This window comes from Hyperoodon ampullatus (assembly GCF_949752795.1).
Source record: "Hyperoodon ampullatus genome assembly, chromosome: 8".
In the NCBI taxonomy this organism is placed as follows: Eukaryota; Metazoa; Chordata; class Mammalia; order Artiodactyla; family Ziphiidae; genus Hyperoodon; species Hyperoodon ampullatus.
Genome location: NC_136921.1, coordinates 31,939,987 through 31,961,599, shown reverse-complemented (window position 1 = coordinate 31,961,599; position 21,613 = coordinate 31,939,987). Strand labels below are relative to the sequence as shown.

The 21,613-nt window shown below is 39.0% G+C and overlaps 1 protein-coding gene across 4 annotated transcripts in view; it reads left to right on the top strand.

Moving 5' to 3' along the window:
* Positions 1-21,613, top strand: part of PARD3B (par-3 family cell polarity regulator beta) — a gene marked incomplete at its 3' end in the record, with an annotated part of 1,052,967 nt that overhangs the window by 511,563 nt on the left and 519,791 nt on the right. For all 4 annotated transcript variants that reach the window (XM_079710158.1, XM_079710159.1, XM_079710156.1 and 1 more), the window contains exon 5: positions 17,377-17,462. In XM_079710158.1, coding sequence (XP_079566284.1) covers positions 17,377-17,462 — 86 coding nt within the window. The remainder of the gene's footprint in view (positions 1-17,376; positions 17,463-21,613) is intronic.

Below are 21,613 nucleotides of genomic sequence, written 5' to 3'. Positions count from 1 at the left end.
TCTACATGTGGAACAACTCCTACAAAACACCTAATGAACACTGGCAGAAGACCTCAGACCTCCCAAAAGGCAAGAAACTCCCTACGTACCTGGGTAGAGCAAAAGAAAAAAGAATAAACAGAGACAAAAGGATAGGGACAGGACCTGCACCAGTGGGAGGGAGCCGTGAAGGAGGAAAGGTTTCCACACACTAGGAAAGCCCTTCGTGGGCGGAGACTGCGGGTGGAGGAGGGGGGAAGATGGGGAGCCGCGGAGGAGAGCACAGCAACAGGGGTGCAGAGGGCAAAGCGGAGAGATTCCAGCACAGAGGATCAGTGCCGACCAGCAGTCACCAACCTGAGAGGCTTGTCTGCTCAACCGCTGGGGCGGGCGGGCACTGGGAGCTGAGGCTCCGGCTTCAGTCGGATCGCAGGGAGAGGACTGGGGTTGGCGGCGTGAACACAGCCTGCAGGGCCTAGTGCTCCACGGCTGGCCGGGAGGGAGTCCGGGAAAATGTCTGGAGCTGCCGAAGAGGCAAGAGACTTTTTCTTGCCTCTTTGTTTCCTGGTGCGCGAGGAGAGGGGATTAAGAGAGCTGCTTAAAGGAGCTCCAGAGACGGGCGTGAGCCATGGCTAACAGCGCGGACCCCAGAGACAGGCATGAGATGCCAAGGCTGCTGCTGCAGCCACCAAGAAGCCTGTGTGCAAGCACAGGTCACTATCCACACCTCCCCTCCGGGTGACTTGTGTGCCTGCCACCGCCAGGGTCACGTGATCCAGGGACAACTTCCCCAGGAGAACGCATGGCGGCCTCAGGCTGCTGCAACGTCACGCTGGCCTCTGCCGCCGCAGGCTTGCCCCGCATTCGTACCCCTCCCTCCCCCCGGCCTGAGTGAGCCGGAACCCCTGAATCAGCTGCTCCTTTAACCCCGTCCTGTCTGAGCAAAGAACAGACTCCCTCAGGCGACCTGCATGCAGAGGCAGGGCCAAATCCAAATCTGAACCCCAGAAGCTGTGCGAATAAAGAAGAGAAAGGGAAATCTCTCCCAGCAGCCCCAGGAGCAGCGGATTAAATGTCCACAGTCAATGTGATGTACCCTGCATCTGTGGAATACCTGAATAGACAACAAATCATCACAAAATTGAGGAGGTGGACTTTGGGAACAACGATATTTATATATTTTTCCCTTTTTCTCTTTTTGTGAGTGCGTATGTGTATGCTTCTGTGTGTGACTTTGTCTGTATAGCTTTGCTTTTACCATTTGTCCTAGGGTTCTGTCTGTCCGTTTTTTTTTATTACTTAAAAAAATTTTTTTAACAATTATTTTTTTTTAATTTTAATGACTTCATTTTATTTTACTTTATTTTATCTTCTTCTTTCTTTCTTTTTCCCCCTCCCTTTTATTCTGAGCCGTGGGGATGACAGGCTCTTGGTGCTCCAGCCAGGTGTCAGAGCTGTGCCTCTGATGGGGGAGAGCCAAGTTCAGGACACTGGTCCACAAGAGACCTCCCAGCTCCACGTAATATCAAATGGCAAAAATCTCCCAGAGATCTCATGTCAATGCCAAGACCTAGCTCCACTCAATGACCAGCAAGCTACAGTGCTGGATACCCTATGCCTAACAGCTAGCAAGACAGGAACACAGCCCCACCCATTAGCAAAGAGGCTGCCTAAAATCATAATAAGGCCACAACACCACAAAACACACCACCAGATGTGGACCTGCCCACCAAAAAGACGAGATCCAGCCTCATCCACCAGAACACAGGCAGTAGTCTCCTCCACCAGAAAGCCTACACAACCCACTGAATCAGCCTTAGCCACTGGAGACAGACACCAAAAACAACGGAAACTACGAACATGCAGCCTGCGAAAAGGAGACCCCAAACACAGTAAGTTAAGCAAAATGAGAAGACAGAGAAACACACAGCAGATGAAGGAGCAAGGCAGAAATGCACCAGACCAAACAAATGAAGAGGAAATAGGCAGTCTACCTAAAAAAGAATTCAGAATAATGATAGTAAAGATAATCCAAAGTCTTGGAAATAGAATGGAGAAAATACAAGAAACGTTTAACAAGGAACTAGAAGAGCTAAAGAGCAAACAAACAGTGATGAACAGCACAATAAATGAAATTAAGAATTCTCTAGAAGGGATCAATAGCAGAATAACTGAGGCAGAAGAATGGATAAGTGAACTGGAAGATAAAATACTGGATATAACTACTGCAGAGCAGAATAAAGAAAAAAGAATGAAAAGAATTCAGGACGGTCTCAGAGACCTCTGGGACAACATTAAACACACCAGCATTTGAATTATAGGGGTCTCAGAAGAAGAAGAGAAAACGAAAGGGACTGAGAAAATATTTGAAGAGATTATAGTTGAAAACTTCCCTAATATGGGAAACGAAATGCTTAATCAAGTCCAGGAAGCACAGAGAGTCCCATACAGGATAAATCCAAGGAGAAACACACCAAGACACATATTAATCAAACTATCAAAAATTAAATACAAAGAAAAAGTATTAAAAGCAGCAAGGGAAAAGCAACAATTAACATACAAGGGAATCCCCATAAGGTTAACAGCTGATCTTTCAGCAGAAACTCTGCAAGCCAGAAGGGAGTGGCAGGACATATTTAAAGTGATGAAGGAGAAAAACCTACAACCAAGATTACTCTACCCAGCAAGGAAACCGTTCAGATTTGACGGACAAAATAAAACCTAAAGATAAGCAAAAGCTAAGAGAATTCAGCACCACCAAACCAGCTTTACAACAAATGCTAAAGGAACTTCTCTAGGCAGGACACAAGAGAAGTAAAAGACCTACAATAACAAACCCAAAACAATTAAGAAAATGGTAATAGGAACATACATATTGATAATTATCTTAAATGTAAATGGGTTAAATGCTCCCACAAAAAGACATAGACTGGCTAATGGATACCAAAACAAGACTCATATATATGCTGTCTAGAAGAGACCCACTTCAGACCTAGGGACACATACAGACTGAAAGTGAGGGGATGGAAAAAGATATTCCATGCAAGTGGAAATCAAAAGAAAGCTAGAATAGCAATTCTCATAGCGGACAAAATGGACTTTAAAACAAAGACTATTACAAGAGACAAAGAAGGACACTACATAATGATCAAGGGATCAATCCATGAAGAAGATATAACAATTGTAAATATTTATACACCCAACAAAGGAGCACCTCAATACATAAAGCAAATACTAACAGCCATAAAAGGGGAAATTGACAATAACACAATCATAGTAGGGGACTTTAACACCCCACTTTCACCAATGGACATATCCAAAATGAAAATAAATAAGGAAACACAAGCTTTAAATGATACATTAAACAAGATGGACTAAATTGATATTTATAGCACATTCCATCCCCAAACAACAGAATACACATTCTTCTCAAGTGCTCATAGAACATTTTCCAAGATAGATCATATCTTGGGTCACAAAACAAGCCTTGATAAATTTAAGAAAATTGAAATTGTATCAAGTATCTTTTCCTTCCACAATGCTCTGAGACTAGATATCAGTTAGAGAAAAAAATCTGTAAAAAAATAGACATGGAGGCTAAACAATTCACTACTTAATAACCAAGAGATCACTGAAGAAACCAAATAGGAAATCAAAAAATACTTAGAAACAAATGACAATGAAAACACAATGACCCAAAACCTATGGGATTCAGCAAAAGCAGTTCTAAGAGGGAAGTTTATAGCAATACAACCCTACCTTAGAAACAAGAAACATCTCAAATAAACAACTTTACCTTACACATAAAGCAGTTAGAAAAAGAAAAACAAACCCCAAAGCAGAAGGAAAGAAATCATAAAGATCAGATCAGAAATAAATGATGAAGGAAACAATAGCAAAGATCAATAAAACTAAAAGCTGGTTCTATGAGAAAATAAACAAAATTGATAAACCATTAGCCAGACTCATCAAGAAAAAAAGGAGAAGACAAATCAATAGAATTAGAAATGAAAAAGAAGTAACAACTGACACTGCAGAAATACAAAGGATTATGAGAGATTACGACAAGCAAATCTATGCCAATAAAATGGACAATCTGGAAGAAGTGCACAAATTCTTAGAAAAGCACAACCTTCCAAGACTGAACCAGGAAGAAATAGAAAATATGAACAGATGAATCACAAGCACTGAAATTGAAACTGTGATTAAAAATCTTCCAACAAACAAAAGCCCAGGACCAGATGGCTTCACAGGCGAATTCTATCAAACATTTAGAGAAGAGCTAACACCTATCCTCCTCAAACTCTTCCAAAATATAGCAGAGGGAGGAAAACTCTGAAACTCATTCTACGAGGCCACCATCACCCTGATACCAAAACCAGACAAAGATGTCTCAAAAGAAGAAAACCACAGGCGAATATCACTGATGAACATAGATGCAAAAATCCTCAACAAAATACTAGCAAACAGAATCCAACAGCACATTAAAAGGATCATACACCATGATCAAGTGGGGTTTATCCCAGGAATGCAAGGATTCTTCAATATACACAAATCAATCAACGTGATACACCATATTAAGAAATTGAAGGAGAAAAACCATATGATCTTCTCAATAGATGCAGAGAAAGCTTTCAACAAAATTCAACACGCTTTTATGATAAAAACCCTCCAGAAAGTAGGCATAGGCAGAACTTTGCTCAACATTATAAAGGCCATATATGACAAACCCACAGCCAACATCGTCCTCAGTGGTGAAAAACTGAACCCATTTCCACTAAGATCAGGAACAAAACAAGGTTGCCCAGTCTCACCACTATTATTCAGCATAGTTTTGGAAGTTTTAGCCACAGCAATCAGAGAAGAAAAAGAAATAAAAGGAATCCAAACTGGAAAAGAAGAGGTAAAGCTGTCACTGTTTATGGATGACATGATACTATACATAGAGAATCCTAAAGATGCTACCAGAAAACTACTAGAGCTAATCAATGAATTTGGTAAAGTAGCAGCATACAAAATTAATGCACAGAAATCTCTTGCATTACTATACACTAATGATGAGAAATCTGAAAGTGAAATTAAGAAAACACTCTCATTTACCACTGCAACAAGCACAATAAAATATCTAGGAATAAACCTCCCTAAGGAGAGAAGAGACCTGTATTCAGAAAATAATAAGACACTGATGAAAGGAATTAAAGACGATAGAAATAGATGGAGAGATATACCATGTTCTTGGATTGGAAGAATCAACATTGTGAAAATGACTCTACTACACAAAGCAATCTACAGATTCAATGCAATTCATTTCAAACTACCACTGGCATTTTTCACAGAACTAGAACAAAAAATTTCACAATTTGTATGGAAACACGGAAGACCCCAAATAGCCAAAGCAATCTTGAGAAAGAAAAATGGAGCTGGAGGAATCATGCTACTTGACTTCAGACTATACTACAAAGCTATAGTAGTCAAGAAAATATGGTACTGGCACAAAAACAGAAATATAGATCAATCGAAGAGGTTAGAAAGCCCAGCGATAAATCCACGCATATGATCACCTTATCTTTGATATGAGAGGCAAAAATGTACAGTGGAGAAAAGACTACCACTTCAATAAGTGGTGCTGGGAAAACTCGAGAGCTACATATAAAAGAATGAAATTAGAACACTGTGTAACACCATACACAAAAGTAAACTCAAAATGGATTAAAGACCTAAATGGGAGTCCAGACACTATAAAACTCTTAGAGGAAAACATAGAACACTCCATGACATAAATCATAACAAGATCCTTTTTGACCGACCTCCTAGAGAAATGGAAATAAAAACAACAATAAACACATGGGACCTAATGAAACTTAAAAGCTTTTGCACAGCAAAGGAAACCATAAACAAGATGAAAAGGCAACCCTCAGAATGGGAGATAATATTTGCAAATGAAGCAACTGACAAAGGATTAATCTCCAAAATATACAAGCAGCTCATGCAGCTCATATCAACAAAACAAACAACCCAATCCAAAAATGGGCACAAGACCTAAATAGACATTTCTCCAAAGAAGGTATACATATTGCCTGCAAACACATGAAAGAATGCTCAACATCATTAATCATTAAAGAAATGCACATCAAAACTACAATGGTTGACATGTATACACTGATGTGTATAAAATTGATGACTAATAAGAACCTGCTGTATAAAAAAAGAAGAAAAAACCTACTAGGTTTATAGACATGTTTGCAATTTAAAAAAAAAACTACTGTTACCTTGGGAAAAAAAAAAAGAACTACAATGAGTTATCATCTCACACTGGTCAGAATGGCCATCATCAAAAAATCTACAAACAATAAATGCTGGAGAGAGAGGGTGTGGAGAAAAGGGAACTCTCTTGCCCTGTTGTTGGGAATGTAAATTGATACAGCCACTATGGAGAACAGTATGGGGGTTCCTTAAAAAGCTAAAAATAGAACTACCATACAACCCAGCAATCACACTACTGGGCATATACACTGAGAAAACCATAGTAAGAGTCACTTACCAAAATGTTCATTGCAGCTCTATTTACAATAGCCAGGACATGGAAGCAAGCTAAGTGTCCATCGACAGATGAATGGATAACGATGTGGCACATATATACAGTGGAATATTAGCCATAAAAAGAAACGAAATTGAGTTATTTGTAGTGAGGTGGATGAACCTAGAGTATGTCATAGAGAGTGAAGTAAGTCAGAGAGAAAAATAAATACCATATGCTAACGCATATATATGGAATCTAAAAAAAAAATGGTTGTGAGGAACCTAGGGGCAGGACAGGAATAAAGACTCAGATGTAGGGAATGGACTTGAGGACATGGGGAGGGGCAAGGGTAAGCTGGGACGAAGTGAGAGAGTGGCATGGACATATATACAGTACCAAATGTAAAATAGATAGCTAGTGGGAAGCAGCCACACAGCACAGGGAGATCAGCTCTGTGCTTTGTGTCCACCTAGAGGGGTAGGATAGGGAGGGTGGAAGGGAGAGACAAGAGGGAAGAGATATGGTGACATATGTATATGTGTAACTGATTCACTTTGTTATAAAGGAGAAACTAACACACCATTTAAAGCAATTATACTCCAATAAAGATGTTAAAATAAATAAATAAATAAATAATAAAACATAAAATTATTAGAGCTCAATCTCTAGAATAATGACATACTTGATAGTTTTTCATATAAATCCTTTTTAATGCTTCACAATGTAATATTTCTTGCTTGCACCATTTCTCTAAAATCAGCAGCTAAGAGACATCACAAGGTAAATATGTTTAACATGCTTGCATACAAACCTCAATCTTAGGACACATGGGTCCTTGGTTCTTTCTTTCTCCCTTAGTTTCACCTTGAACAAGGCATTAAGTTTTTTTTTTTTTTACTTGAATATGCCCATGTACAAAATTGGAATATGAATGCCTAGAAATTATTTAGGATTGTCATGAATATGTATCTAGTTGTATGTGAAATGTTGTGAGATCTTTGCAATATGGGTAAAGTATATCCAAGACATCATTAGAGTTTTTGTTACTGTCACTGAAAGAGAAAAGAATCCATAAAGTGATCAGCATAAGATCAGCATTCATTAAGTCAGCAACTGTTTACCATGGTACACAGAAAGAGCACTGAATTGAGAATCAAGAATCCTGGATTCTGGCTTTGTCACTATCACAATAATTTAAAAGATTTGTCACCTCTCCCTTCTGTGTCTCAGTTTCCTTAGCTATAAAATGAGTGGACTAGACTAGCTTGTCAGCACCATTCTTTCTAGGGCTTGCTTAGTACTGTTCAGGATATTTGAGGATCTGCACTATTTATTAAAGGCAGTGCCAATTTCTAGATATATGGATATATTGGGTTGGCCAAAAGGTTCATTCGGCTTTTTCCATAAGATGGCTCTAGCTAGACAACTAGCACTTAGTTGTCTTTACTTTCATTCAAAACAGTTTTGTTAGATTGTATGTGACAGCTGTCATATTAGCATGCAGTTAAAAAAAGACATCAAAATTGGTCAGTTTTTGTGCAGCCATTTTAATATTGAAGATGGAAGAAAAAAAGCAACATTTTTGGCATATTACGCTTTATTATTTCAAGAAAGGTAGAAATGCAACTGACATGCAAAAAAAGACTTGTGTGGTGTATGGAGAAGGTGCTATAACTGCTCAAACGTGTCAAAGTGGTTTGCAAAGTTTTGTGCTGGAGATTTCTAGCTGAATGATGCTCCATGGTCGGGTAGACCAGTTGAAGTTGAGAGCGATCAAATCGAGATATTAATTTAGAGCAATCAACGTTATATCACGTGGGAGATAGCCAACATAGTCAAAATATCTAAATCAAGCCTTGAAAATCATTTGCACCAGCTTGGCTATGTTCATTGCTTTGACGTTTGGTTTCCACATAAGTTAAGCAAAAAAAACCTTCTAGACCGTATTTCCGCATGCAATTCTCTACTTAAATGTAATGAAAACCTTCCATGTGTAAAACAAATTGTGATGGGCCATGAAAAGTGGATACTGTACAGTAATGTGGAATGGAAGAGATTGTGGGGCAAGTGAAATGAACCACCACCAAGCACTCCAAAGGCTGGTCTTCATCCAAAGAAGTTGATGTTGTGTATATGGTGGGATTGGAAGGGAATCCTCTATTATGAGCTCCTTCCGGAAAACCAAATGATTAATTCCAACAAGTACTGCTCCCAGTTAGCCCAACTGAAAGCAGCACTCGACGAAAAACGTCCAGAATTAGTCAACAGATAATGCATAATCTTCCATCAGGATAACACAAGACCACCTGTTTCTCTGATGACCAGGCAAAAACTGTTACAGCTTGGCTGTGAAGTTCTGATTCATCTGCTGTATTCACCAGACATTGCACTTTTGGATTTCCATTTATTTCAGTCTTCACAAAATTCTCTTAATGGAAAAAGTTTCAAATCCCTCGAAGAGTGTAAAAGGCACTTGGAACAGTTCTTTGCTCAAAAAGATAAGTTTTGGGAAGATGGAATTATGAAATTGCTTGAAAAATGGCAGAAGGTAGTGGAACAAAAGGGTGGATACGTTGTTCAATAAAGTTCTTGGTGAAAATGAAAAATGTCTTTTTTGTGTGTGTGTGGTACGCGGGCCTCTCACTGCCGCAGCCTCTCCCGTTGCGGAGCACAGGCTCCGGACGCGCAGGCCCAGTGGCCATGGCTCATGGGCCCAGCCACTCCACGGCATGTGGGATCCTCCCGGACCGTGGCTCGAACCCATGTCCATGCATCGGCAGGCGGACTCTCAACCACTGCACCACCAGGGAAGCCTGAAAAATGTCTTTTTACTTAAAAACTAAAGGCACTTTTTGGCCAACCCAATACAACCTAATATACATTTTGTATATATAACATTTACATTTGTTTCATATATATATATATATATATATAATGAATAAACATATCATTTATATAAAATAAATTATGGACGTGTCAAATTGCTAGGACTGGAACATTTTCGGGTAGGATCTATGAAGCCAACTGAGATATTTCCCATGGCACGGCATTGCTCAAGGCATGAAGAAAATATATTAGGTCAAGCTTAAATAACAGTGCTTGACTACCAAAATGGATGTTCATCTCATGTGTGCATATCAGATACAACTTGTTTTTACTTTAGTACAGATATTCATGCTCTAAAAAGTCAAAACAAATATTCTGAAATTATGCCCAGAATTTTATTTTATAATTTACACGATGTTTATGTATGAGCACCAGGCACATAACCTAGCATTTGAGTCTTCTTTGTATAATTTTTCTATTACTCTCATTCTAAAATTCATATGCAATTTCAAAGGAAACTTTCAGTTGGCTTTTCAGAATGCAAATCTTGTTATAAAATACACCTGAGTTTTGGAAACATAACTCAATTGTAATTAAAATTTTGTAGGCAAGTGGTTTCAGATGTGGCTAAAATGCATTGGGGTGGGGAATCAAGGCCATATATCTTCACCTGTAAGTCAAAGCGAGCCATCTACAGATAACATCTATTTCGGTTCTCATCTGAGAGACGAAAAACTGAGCAGTAAAGCTGTTTTTAATATTGTTTTATAGCTGTGCATGACTAGGGAATAGTGATGAGAATGTGGGTAACATCTTCTTCCAAAAAGTTTTATCATGAGTATTAAGTTTATTTGGAGATGTATAACTTAATGAGGCTACGTCATGAATACACTTTCCTGTACGAAATCGGTGACTTATACCCACAGTGAACGTTGAAACGATAACCTGGTGCCAACACCAGGATCACACTGGAGAGAGAGGGCTGCCCTGCCTGGTACTTGGCCCCTTCCATGTAGCCTGTGAACACTTGCCGTCGTGAGCACTCATGCTAACTAAATGTGAACACCTTTACTTTCCAGCTGCCACTAATTGGTTTGGGAGTATTTATATAAGTGTTGACTTTAAAGCTAAAAATAGCACAGTGATGTTTAAATCCAACTCATTCTGGCTGTCAGAAATGCTCCCATTATCCTGAAAGTGTTGCTAAAAATGTTCACGTTTTAAAAATTGTAGTAATTAAACTTGTCTGTTGTGAGAGCCACATATGATACGTTCCCTGCTCTGATAATCAAAGAGGTAAAGGACAAGCTTCTTAAAGGTCTCTGCCTGGCTGGCAAGACACGACCTCCTGCTGAACTTTATTAGGGAGCAAAGTATTGTAATGTGAACAAAAGGAAGAGACAAAGTAAATTTCAACATAGTTTTATACCCTTGTATTCTATGTAACCGATCAGATCTATTTTAAGTTAAGATTAAAAATAGAAATTATAATAATTTTACCAATAAGATTAAGCATAGAGCTTGCCAAACCATAGTATTTTCTGGAGACAAATTTGAGGCTTTGAAATCACGTAATTAATATTTCTCAAATCTAAACTGAAGAAATATAGTGACTGTTCAGCACCTGTTATTTATACCCTAGCTCTTCATAATGAGGTGGTTTTTGCCCCTTTATTTCCAAATTTAAAAGTCACGATTTTACAGATTTGGCTCAAAGTTATTCAAATAAGCTATGAAAAAATATATATAATTTTTTTTTTTGGCGGGGGGAAGAGTGTGGAATGGTGGGAAGAGGATAGGTGAATCCATTCTCCACACTTCAGCCTGAGGGAACTTTTATTTCACTCATTTCTGGTCATTCTCTCCCATACCGTCCAGCCACAAGGCTCCCTTCCCCCCTCCCCAGACCAAATAGGGCAGCTACTTCCAACCTCCCACACTGGGTTAATTGCTCTTTCTTGGCTTTGCCAAAGCACCCTCCACTGCCCCCAGCCAGTCAGCTTCGTCTATTGTAGTGATCTTATTGTCTCTTTTGATTCCCCTGCCCCGTCCAACCCAGATGACAAGCTCTCTGAGGGCAGAGTCTGTGCCTGTCTTCTCTGCTGTATCCTCATGCCCAAGCACATCACCCGGCACCTAGTAGTCACTCGATAAATATTTGTTGATTAGTGACTGCAGGAACAAAAATCACATGAAAGGAGGTCTCAGCTCAGAGAGGAAGGGCTGTGACCCTCTAACCATGAAGTGACTCGGCCAAGGCCACTCAGCCAACAAGTGTTCCCATAGCCTGGCCTGTCTAGACTGGGCCCTCTCTGGAGCCCTATTCCTCCTCTGCCCAGAATCGTACAAACAGAATGGGGCAGACAAGAAAGGTAATTGTCGGAGCAGAAGCCAGGAAGACAGAGAGGAGAGGGGATTGGCAAAACAGTACTGGACAGCGTCCCACAGCTCTTTTCTTGCTGCCTGGTGCTGTGGTCTCCGTCTTCCCAGGGTGCAGCTCTGAAATCTCTAATTTTTATTTTTAGCTTTGTGTGATTTTGTGACTCTTCATTTCATCCTGTTATTTAGTGAAGGAAAAGCCTAAGTGCTCTTAAATTATTGCATATGATTTTTTTGGTAATTTTTGGAAAAAGTGATTTTTATGGACCCTGTCAAGAAATAAGTTGCCTTTGTCTAAGTCTTGAAGCACTTCACTGCTACAGTATTGTTGAAGTCAATTGGGAATTGGCTTTGTGTCCTTGTAGGATGTCCTAAGCATTTGTCTGCCTGCCCCATCTCTAGATAATATCAAAGAATTCTTTTCTTCAATATATAGAGATGATTTTGGCAAGTGACAAACACTGCCCATTAGTTGAGATGATAAACTGTAGTTACTACCTTTTTTTTTTTTTTTTTGCGTTACACGGGCCTGTCACTGTTGTGGCCTCTCCCGTTGTGGAGCACAGGCTCCAGACGCACAGGCTCAGTGGCCATGGCTCACGGGCCCAGCCACTCTGCAGCATGTGGGATCTTCCCGGACTGGGGCACGAACCCGTGTCCCCTGCATCAGCAGGCAGACTCTCAACCACTGCGCCATCAGCGAAGCCCTTCTTTTTTTTTTTTCACTACCCTTTTTTTTTCTGCTTTATAACAAATTTAATCAGTCATACATATACATATGTTCCCATATCCCCTCCCTTTTGCGTCTCCCTCCCACCCACCCTATCCCACCCCTCCAGGCGGTCACAAAGCACTGAGCTGATCTCCCTGTGCTATGCGGCTGCTTCCCACTAGCTATCTACCTTATGTTTGGTAGTGTATATATGTCCATGCCGCTCTCTCACTTTGTCACAGCTTACCCTTCCCCCTCCCCATATCCTCAAGTCCATTCTCTAGTAGGTCTGTGTCTTTATTCCTGTCTTACCCCTATGTTCTTCATGACATTTTTTTCCTTAAATTCCATATATATGTGTCAGCATACAGTATTTGTCTTTCTATTTCTGACTTACTTCACTCTGTATGACAGACTCTAGCTGGGATCATTTCTGTAGTTCGTCACTACCCTTTTTTATAGCTGTGGCAAGCAGAGTTTTTGATGCAGCTTTTAAAATAGTAGAACTTTTGTCTTAGACACGTAAGTCTGTGAATGTGTGTTTTTTCTTTAAGTCTGTAGTGATTGACATGATTGCTATATAACTGTAGTCAGTTCAGAATTACCCTTGAGCAGATTATCACATTGCAATTGGGCCAATATTGCTTTCAAATTCTAATTGACATTTTCATATACTCGGAGCATTAGGTACTTTGTTGACATAAATAAAACCTTTACTTGCTATCTAACCAGAACTAGAAAAAAATTCCTTTGAACCTTGCGGAACGTTGAGTTGAACCAGAAAATATGTTATTTTCTTACCTTGGCATGGGATCAACAAGAAAATTACAGTTGGAGTAGGGAGCAGAGTCAAAAATACAGTTAAAACCTTATAACAAACATCCCAGTTTTTTCTTTGACATTCCGAGGATGTATGTCCATACAGAATTACAAAGCCAAAAAAGAATATTTATTTTAATAACTGCCACTGTTAACTGTTCATAGACTAGACTTATTTTGTTAAGATGGTAATACTGTCTAAATTAAGCTACAGATTCAATGTGATCCTTATCAAAATCCAGCTTTTTGCAAAAATTGATGCTCAGATTCTAAAATTCATATGAAAATGCAAAGAACCCAGAATAGTCAGAACAAACTTAAAAAAATAATTAGAGAATTCTTACTTCCTGGTTCCAGAACTTAGTACAAAGCTACAGTAATCAAGACTGTGTAGTACTGGCAAAAGGATACAAATATAGATCAATAGAATAAAATTGAGAGTCCAGAAATAAATCCTTGCATTTTTGGTCAGTTGAGTTTTGGTAAGGGTGTTAATACAACTCAGTGCAGAAAGAATAGTCTTTTCAACAGATGGTGCTGCCACAACTAAATATCCACATGTGAAGAATGAAGTTGGACCCCCTACCTCACACAGTGTACAAAAATTAACTAGAAATGGTAATAGGCCTAAATGTAAGAGCTAACACTATAAAACAAGAAAAAATATAGGAGTAAATCCTTGTGACCTTGTGTTAGGCAGTATTTCTTAGATATGACACTGAAACACAAGGAACTAAAGAAAAAATAAATAGAACTTCATTAAAATTAGAAACTTTTGTGCTTCAAAGGGCCCATCAAGAAAGTGAAAACACAGCCCATAGAATGGGAGAAGATTTGGAAATCATATACGTAAGGAATTTGTATATGGACTGTTTAGGAAACTCTTACAACTCAATAATAAAAATACAAATAATTAGGCATTTCTTCAAAGAAGATATGCAAATGTCCAACAGTCTCATGACAAGTTGCTCAGCATCATTAATCATTAGGGAAATGCAAATCATTACTCGTTAGGTATATGCAAAACAAAAACCACTTTACACCCGCTATGATGGCTAAATTTTTTTTAAAAAAGGAAATAACAAGTGTTGGTGAGGATTTTGAGAAATTGGAACCCCCATATATTACTGATAGGAATGCAAAATTGTGCAGATGTTTTGGAAATACTATAGCAGTCCCTCAAAATGTTAAACATAGAGTTACGATATGACCCAACAATTCCACTCCTAGGTGTATACCTGAGAGAAATGAAAAACATCTGTCCATGCAAGAATTTCTCATTCTTAGCATTATTTCACAATTGAACACTATTTCAAATATTCGTGGCAGCATAATTCATAAGCAAAAGTGGAAACAACCCAAATGCCCATAGAGTGATGCATGGGTAAACAGAATGTGGTACATCCATACAGTGGAATATTATTTGACCAAAAAAGTGGAATGAAATACTGATACATGCCACAGCACGGGAGGGTCTTAAGAACATCATGTTAAGTGATAGAAGCCACATATCTTATGATTCTGTTTATATAAAATGTTCAGAATAGGTAAATACTTATCGACAGGGCTTCCCTGGTGGTGCAGTGATTAAGAATCCACCTGCCAATGCAGGGACTGTGTTTGAGCCCTGGTCCAGGAAGATCCTACATGCCACAGAGCAACTAAGCCCTCACGCCACAGTTACTGAGCCTGCGCTCTAGAGCCCGCAAGCCACAACTACTGAGCTTAGAGCCCATGCACCGCAACAAGAGAAGCCACTTCAGTGAGAAGCCCGCGCACCACAACGAAGAGAAACTGGAGGAAGCCTGCGTGCAGCAACGAAGAACCAACCCAGCCATAAACAAAAAAACAAATAAATAAATTTTATTTAAAAAGATCCTTAGCGACAGAAAGTAAATGATTGCCATGGGCTGTGGGAAGCAGAAAACATGGGGAGTGCTGGCTAATGAGTATGGGGTTTCTTTGTGGGGTTTTGAAATTGTTCTAAAATTACATAGTGGTGATGGTTGCAAAACTCTGTGAATAAGTGAAAAGGGACTGAACTGTACTTTTTCAAAGGGTGAATTTAATGTTATGTAAAGCATATCTTAATGAAGCTTTTATAAGAGAAAAAGTAGTGGATCTTAAAGCTCCAGTCAAGCCTTTAGATGATTGCAGCTGCAGCCCTGCTGACACCTTGACTGCAACCTTATGAGAGATTCTACCCCACAGCTGCCCAGCCAAGCCACTTCTAAATCTCTCACAGGAACTATGGGAGACAATGTTTTTTAGCCATTTAATTTTGAATTTATTGCAGAGTATTAGGAAGCTAATAGAATGCCATTCAGCTTATTTGTTCATTAACATTCACTAAATCAATTCTGTGTGTTGTGTGCTTAATGTAGAGAGGACTAGATACAGCCTCACCCTTCATGGACTTCCCTCTTTTGAGAGAGAGAGATGAGAAAGTCAATGATTTTGATTTTGACATAAATGCAGTCATCAAATGTTCTGTCATGTGCAATAGTCACAAGTATGTATATTTTGTTAAATTGTCTCCAAGTATTTTTGTAACCTGCCCAACCCTGTGACTTTTCAATGTAAGCATACATCAAGCCCTTCATAATAAGGTGAATGTTTTAAATATTTCAAAGACATTCATCTTTTAAGATTTAGTACCTTAAACTAAAAAGCATCCTTTAACTTTTTGGATTTTTTTTCTTCCTTTATCCTCATGAAGACGAAAAAGTGAATAAATTTTTTGAATCTAGTATAGATCAAGTGCTTCCCCAAACTACCAACCCCTAGGTGAAATGTTGCTCTTCAATCTAAAAATGAAATACATTTTTTTAATCAGTTCACAATGACACACTGCTTAAGTTGTGCCTCCCTGTCTTGTTTTCTTCAAAATATTAACCTAATTCCTTTATGTCCAGCCTTTTAGCTCATCTATTGTATTTTTTGGTTGAAATGGTACATTTAGATCCATGAATGCTCCATGTAGTTTGTTTCAGTGAAACCTGAGTTTGTAATGAGCGCTATCTGTGACTCTGCTTCTGAAGAGTGATGTGTCTGCAGAATTACTCTGTTAAAGTTCATTCCACATGGGGAGGGGGAAGGGTAAGTTGGGACGAAGTGAGAGAATGCCATGGACATATATACACTACCAAATGTAAAACAGATAGCTAGTGGGAAGCAGCCACATTGCACAGGGAGATCAGCTCGGTGCTTTGTGACCACCTAGAGGGGGTGGGATAGGGAGGGTGGGAGGGAGACGCAAGAGGGAGGGGATATGGGGATATATGTATATGTATAGCTGATTCACTTTGTTATAAAGCAGAAACTAACACACCAATGTAAAGCAATTATATTCCAATAAAGATGTTTAAAAAATAAAAAATAGTTCAGTTCCAAAGCCTAACAGAGAACTAATGTCTTACTAACTGAGAATCTCAAGCGGGCTGGCTTTCTAGAATCCATCTCTCCTCTATGTAACACCTAGTTCAACTTTGCCACCATCCTGGAGTGCAGGACCTCTCTCGCGCTCTTACCTCTCTGCAGTAGAAGAGTGTTTACCATTTTAGAAGTTAAGTGGTTAATTTTAGTTTCTCTGTGCTGAAGATCATCCTCAGAATTAAAGTCTTAAGGCAAAGTAAGAACTCCAGATTTCTTTTCCTGCACTAATCCTGTCACGCTTTTGATAGAAGTGACCTTGACAGGCAACTTTTTTTTCATGAATTTTGCTTTCTTTATATTTTTAGTGTCACCAGGGAGATGCAAGCAAGTACAGTACATTAAAGCTAATACATCACTACCTGTCAATGGTACCTTCCCTTTGGTACCCCTTTTCCTTTCTGATTTAAAACACTCAGTCCCAAAAGCTTATGGTTGAGTAGCAGGAAGCTAAATGATGTATTCCAAAGCTCTTAACATACTGCCTTGTGTAAATGGCCCGTTTGAGTATTTCAGAAACCAAACGGAAGAGAAAAGAACATTGAAAGCACTGAAAAGATTAACACCTGTTTCCAGTCTTCAAAGAAATTGGAGCACACTGTATATATCCAGAGTAAAACCATTTACTCTCTCCTGTTGAGAATTTGTATTCAAATCTTCAATTCTGTGTGCATAACATCCACATGCTTATGTGTTTGTTTCACTACAGAATTCCACACAGGACTTAGAAGATGAAGTTATGAATGGCGTGCAGACAGAACTCCTGACATCACCGAAAACAATGGATGCATTGAGGTATATTCTATTTATGTGAATAAGAATATTTTATTTCAATTTAATGTTTGGGTTTTTTTAGATTATAGTTTTTATTTTATAGGAAACATCAAGATAAGTAGAATACTTGAGTGAAACCTAATTCTAAAATTAATTGCTAAATTACTTTTTTCTCTCATTTTTTAAATATAATATGAGAACTTCCTGACAAACATATATACAAATGAGCCTCAATGCTTCCAACTCTTCTGCAACCTGGATTTCTTAATTGCTTTTTTCTTCTCTTTGAACAACAATTTAAAGTGAACATTTCAGCGTTCGTCGTGGTGCAGTGTTTTTCTTTGATGTCAGCTCCTTGAATATTACTGTGCCTTGTGTTTTAACCATCTTGCAATATTTTCCTCTATGTGTATAAAATGAATCCAGCCTATCAACCTGGATTTTTCATGTTTTTAATGTAAGTAACTTATTATACAAAGTTAGTTGCTGTCATGTTTACGGGCACTTGCTTTGCTCTGTGCTAATTTCCAGTTCATCCCTAGCTACTGCCTGGGTTCAAATCCCAGTTCTGCGGCTTATTACTTCTAGGAGGTTAGGCAAGTTGCTCATCAATCTTTGCCTTAGTTTCTGGTCTGTAAAATGGAAATAATATTAAAACCTTCTTCAGAGGGTTAGTATGAAGACAAAATTAGTTATCATGTGTAAAGTACTTTGAACAGTGCCTGAGTCAGAGTAAGTCCTGCTGCTTCCACTAACATCAACATCATCATCATCTTTATTATTATCATCATCATCATTTTTAAAGTTGCTTCAGAATTTGCATAAGTAATTTCATGTTTAATAGATTGTTGGCTTTAGCCCTGAAAGATGATGCTTTTGAGACTGATGGTCATTCATTCATTCAGTCAACATACTCCTTTCATTCAGTCCAGTTATTAATAGGTGCCAAGCATGTTACATGGAATTAGCTTAAAAAAAAAATGTGTGTTCACCTTTTATCATGATGCTTTACTGTGTGGATTTTCCTAATTGATGGCCATATGACATAGTTACTCTTTATTTAGATTGTGTTTCTTTGATTAATGAGCTGCACAATATTTAAACTTTGGTACAGAAAATCTCCAGGGCACTGTCTTTTTAGAAGCTTGATAAGATTGTTTTGGGAGGTAGGCATAATGAATGTAATACTCTTACGCTGTTTGCCTTTAATTTCATTTTTTTTTAATGTTAGCTTTTTGAAAAGTTTGCTAACATCTTGACTAAGTATTATGTTGTTATAGAGTTAACAATTGTTTGGTTTATGGCTGCATGAACAAATTAGCTCAGCTTTCTCCATATAGAAGGAATTCAGAGAAATGGACTATAAGACTTTAAAAAAATAATATTCTTTAATGAAAACACATATGAGTATCTGTGTAATTTGATTATCACAAGGGACTTTTTGCATGAGTTTTCTTATCACCTTTAGCAGGCTAAGGAGTTGCAATCCAGAGTGGTTAACTTCTAGAGACCCAATCTACATTCACCACTCTTGTCTCCAAATCCTTTGACTCCAGTGTTACCTGTTGTGTGCACCTTCACTGATTCCTTGGTGTTTTATTTCATGATGCATAATCAGGGCTAAGAAACTTGATGTGGTGAGCACCAGTGTAGGAAAAATCATCTGAAATTAGTTTGAGGCCAAGATCAGAAAGTAGAGTGAATGTGAACTCCATTGCTTGCAGACTCTCAGATGGGGGGAAGATGAGGATATTAACAGTATGGAATGCAAAGCTGGGGCGGGGAGTGGAGGTGGGCAGAGTGGCAGGAAGCTTAGAGATTAAAATTCTAGGACAGGACGTTGGTTCTAGCTGGTATGGGATGAGGAAGAAAGAATGGAAGGAAACTAGGAAGCCACTTACAGCTGAGTTACATCATCAGTTTTCTCCTAAGGCAATGATAATCTGATACCCCACAGAGCTTGGCCCAAGCATAGGACCTTGGACTCACTTCCATGCAGATGGCATAGAAGCTAAGTAAATTACTGCAGAGTCCATCTCAAAATGTCTTCAACCTGTTGTGATGTTTTAATTCCCCTAGCTATTGTTCAAGCCTTTGTTACTCTCTGTCAGTCTATTGTAATAACCTACAAACTCTGCTCTTAAGTGTCAATCTCTCCTTATTCTCATTGATCCCACATATCACTACTGGATAAAATTTTTATTCTTTTTTAAAATTTATTTATTTTTAAAATTTTTTGGCTGCGTTGGGTCTTTGTTGCTGCGTGCGGGCTTTCTCTAGTTGCGGCGAGCAGGGGCTGCTCTCGGTTGCAGTGCGTGGGCTTCTCATTGTGCTGGCTTGTCTTGTTGCAGAGCATGGGCTCTAGGCACGCAGACTTCAGTAGTTGTGGCACACGGGCTCAGTAGTTGTGGCTCGTGGGCTCTAGAGCACAGACTCAGTAGTTGTGGCACACGGGCTTAGTTGCTCCATGGCATGTGGTATCTTCCTGGACCAGGACTTGAACACGTGTCTCCTACACTGGCAGGTGGATTCTTAACCACTGTGCCACCAGTGAAGTCCCTGGATAAATTCCAAACTTCTGGATTTATTGAAGTCCTGAGTTTGAACACTACCTTTGTAACTGTGGACTATTTATTAAAACTCTTTAAAATATTCTTTTTTTCCTATGGAAAATGGGCAGTTACACAAGCACAATACTAAATGAAAGGGTGGATAAACATTAATGGCTATTGCAATTATCATTATCACTCATACTATATTGTAACTATTTGTCATTCTCCCGAACAGACTATGGATCCTCCAAGGATTTCCGACACCAAGCACATATCTTGGAACATAATAGCAGCATATTTGTGGAGTGAATGACTGAATGGATAAAACACAGTGCTTCATAAATCATAGGCATAAGTATTAACTGCTCACCCATTATTAACACAAGCATTTATATTTAAAGAAAAATAATATTTAGAGGCAGTTCTCCAAATAGTCTTACAATATATCTTATAATAGTCTTACAATATATTGTAAGACTATCTTACAATAGTCTTCTATGTATCTCTTATGAAGTACTACTCAATGTACTTTGATCTTAAGAAGACAATGAAGCAAGAGGTTTCTATTGGATGTTTCTTTTTTTAAAATAAGATTACCGCTTGGTGTGCACTCCCATTCATCCACAAGGGTGACAAGTGCTTCTTCTGAGGACTGCTGTGCGGCTGACAGGGTCTTGGTGCTCTGGCCTGATGTTAGGCCTGAGCCTCTGAGGTGGGAGAGCCGAGTTAAGGACATTGGACCACCAGAGACCTCCTGGCCCCATGTAATACCAATTGGCTAGAGATCTCCCTCTCAATGCTAAGACCCAGCTCCACCCAGCAGCCAGCAAACTCCAGTGCTCGATGCCCCATGCCAAACAACTAGCAAGACAGGAACACAACCCCACCCATTAGCAGAGAGACTGCCTAAAATCATACCAAGCTCACAGACACCTCAAAACACACCACTGGATGCAGCTCTGCCCACCAAAACACAAAAACTCCAGCCCCACCCACCAGAACACAGGCACCAGTCCCCTCCACCAGGAAGCCTACACAAGCAACTGAACCAACCTCACCCAGTGGGTGCAGACACCAAAAATAACAGGAACTATAAACCTGCAGCCTGTGAAAAGGAGACCCCAAAAACAGTACGTTGAACAAAATGGAAGACAGAGTAATATGCAGCAGATGAAGGAGCAAGGTAAAAACCCAGCAGACCAAACAATTAAAGAGGAAATAGGCTGTCTACCTGAAAAATGAATTCAGAGTAACGATAGTAAAGATGATCCAAAACCTTGGAAATAGAATGGAGAAAATACAAGAAATGTTTAATAAGGAGCTAGAAGAACTAAAGAGCAAACAAACAATGATGAACAACACAATAAATGAAATTAAAAGTTCTCTAGAAGGAATCAATAGCAGAAAAACTGAGGCAGAAGAAGGCTAAGTGACCTGCAAGATAAAATAGTGAAAATAACTACTGCAGAGTGAAATAAAGAAAAACGAATGAAAAGAATTGAGGACAGTCTCAGACACCTCTGGGACAACATTGAACACACCAACATTCGAATTATAGGGGTCCCAGAAGAAGAAGAGAAAAAGAAAAGGTCTAAGAAAATATTTGAAGACATTATAGTT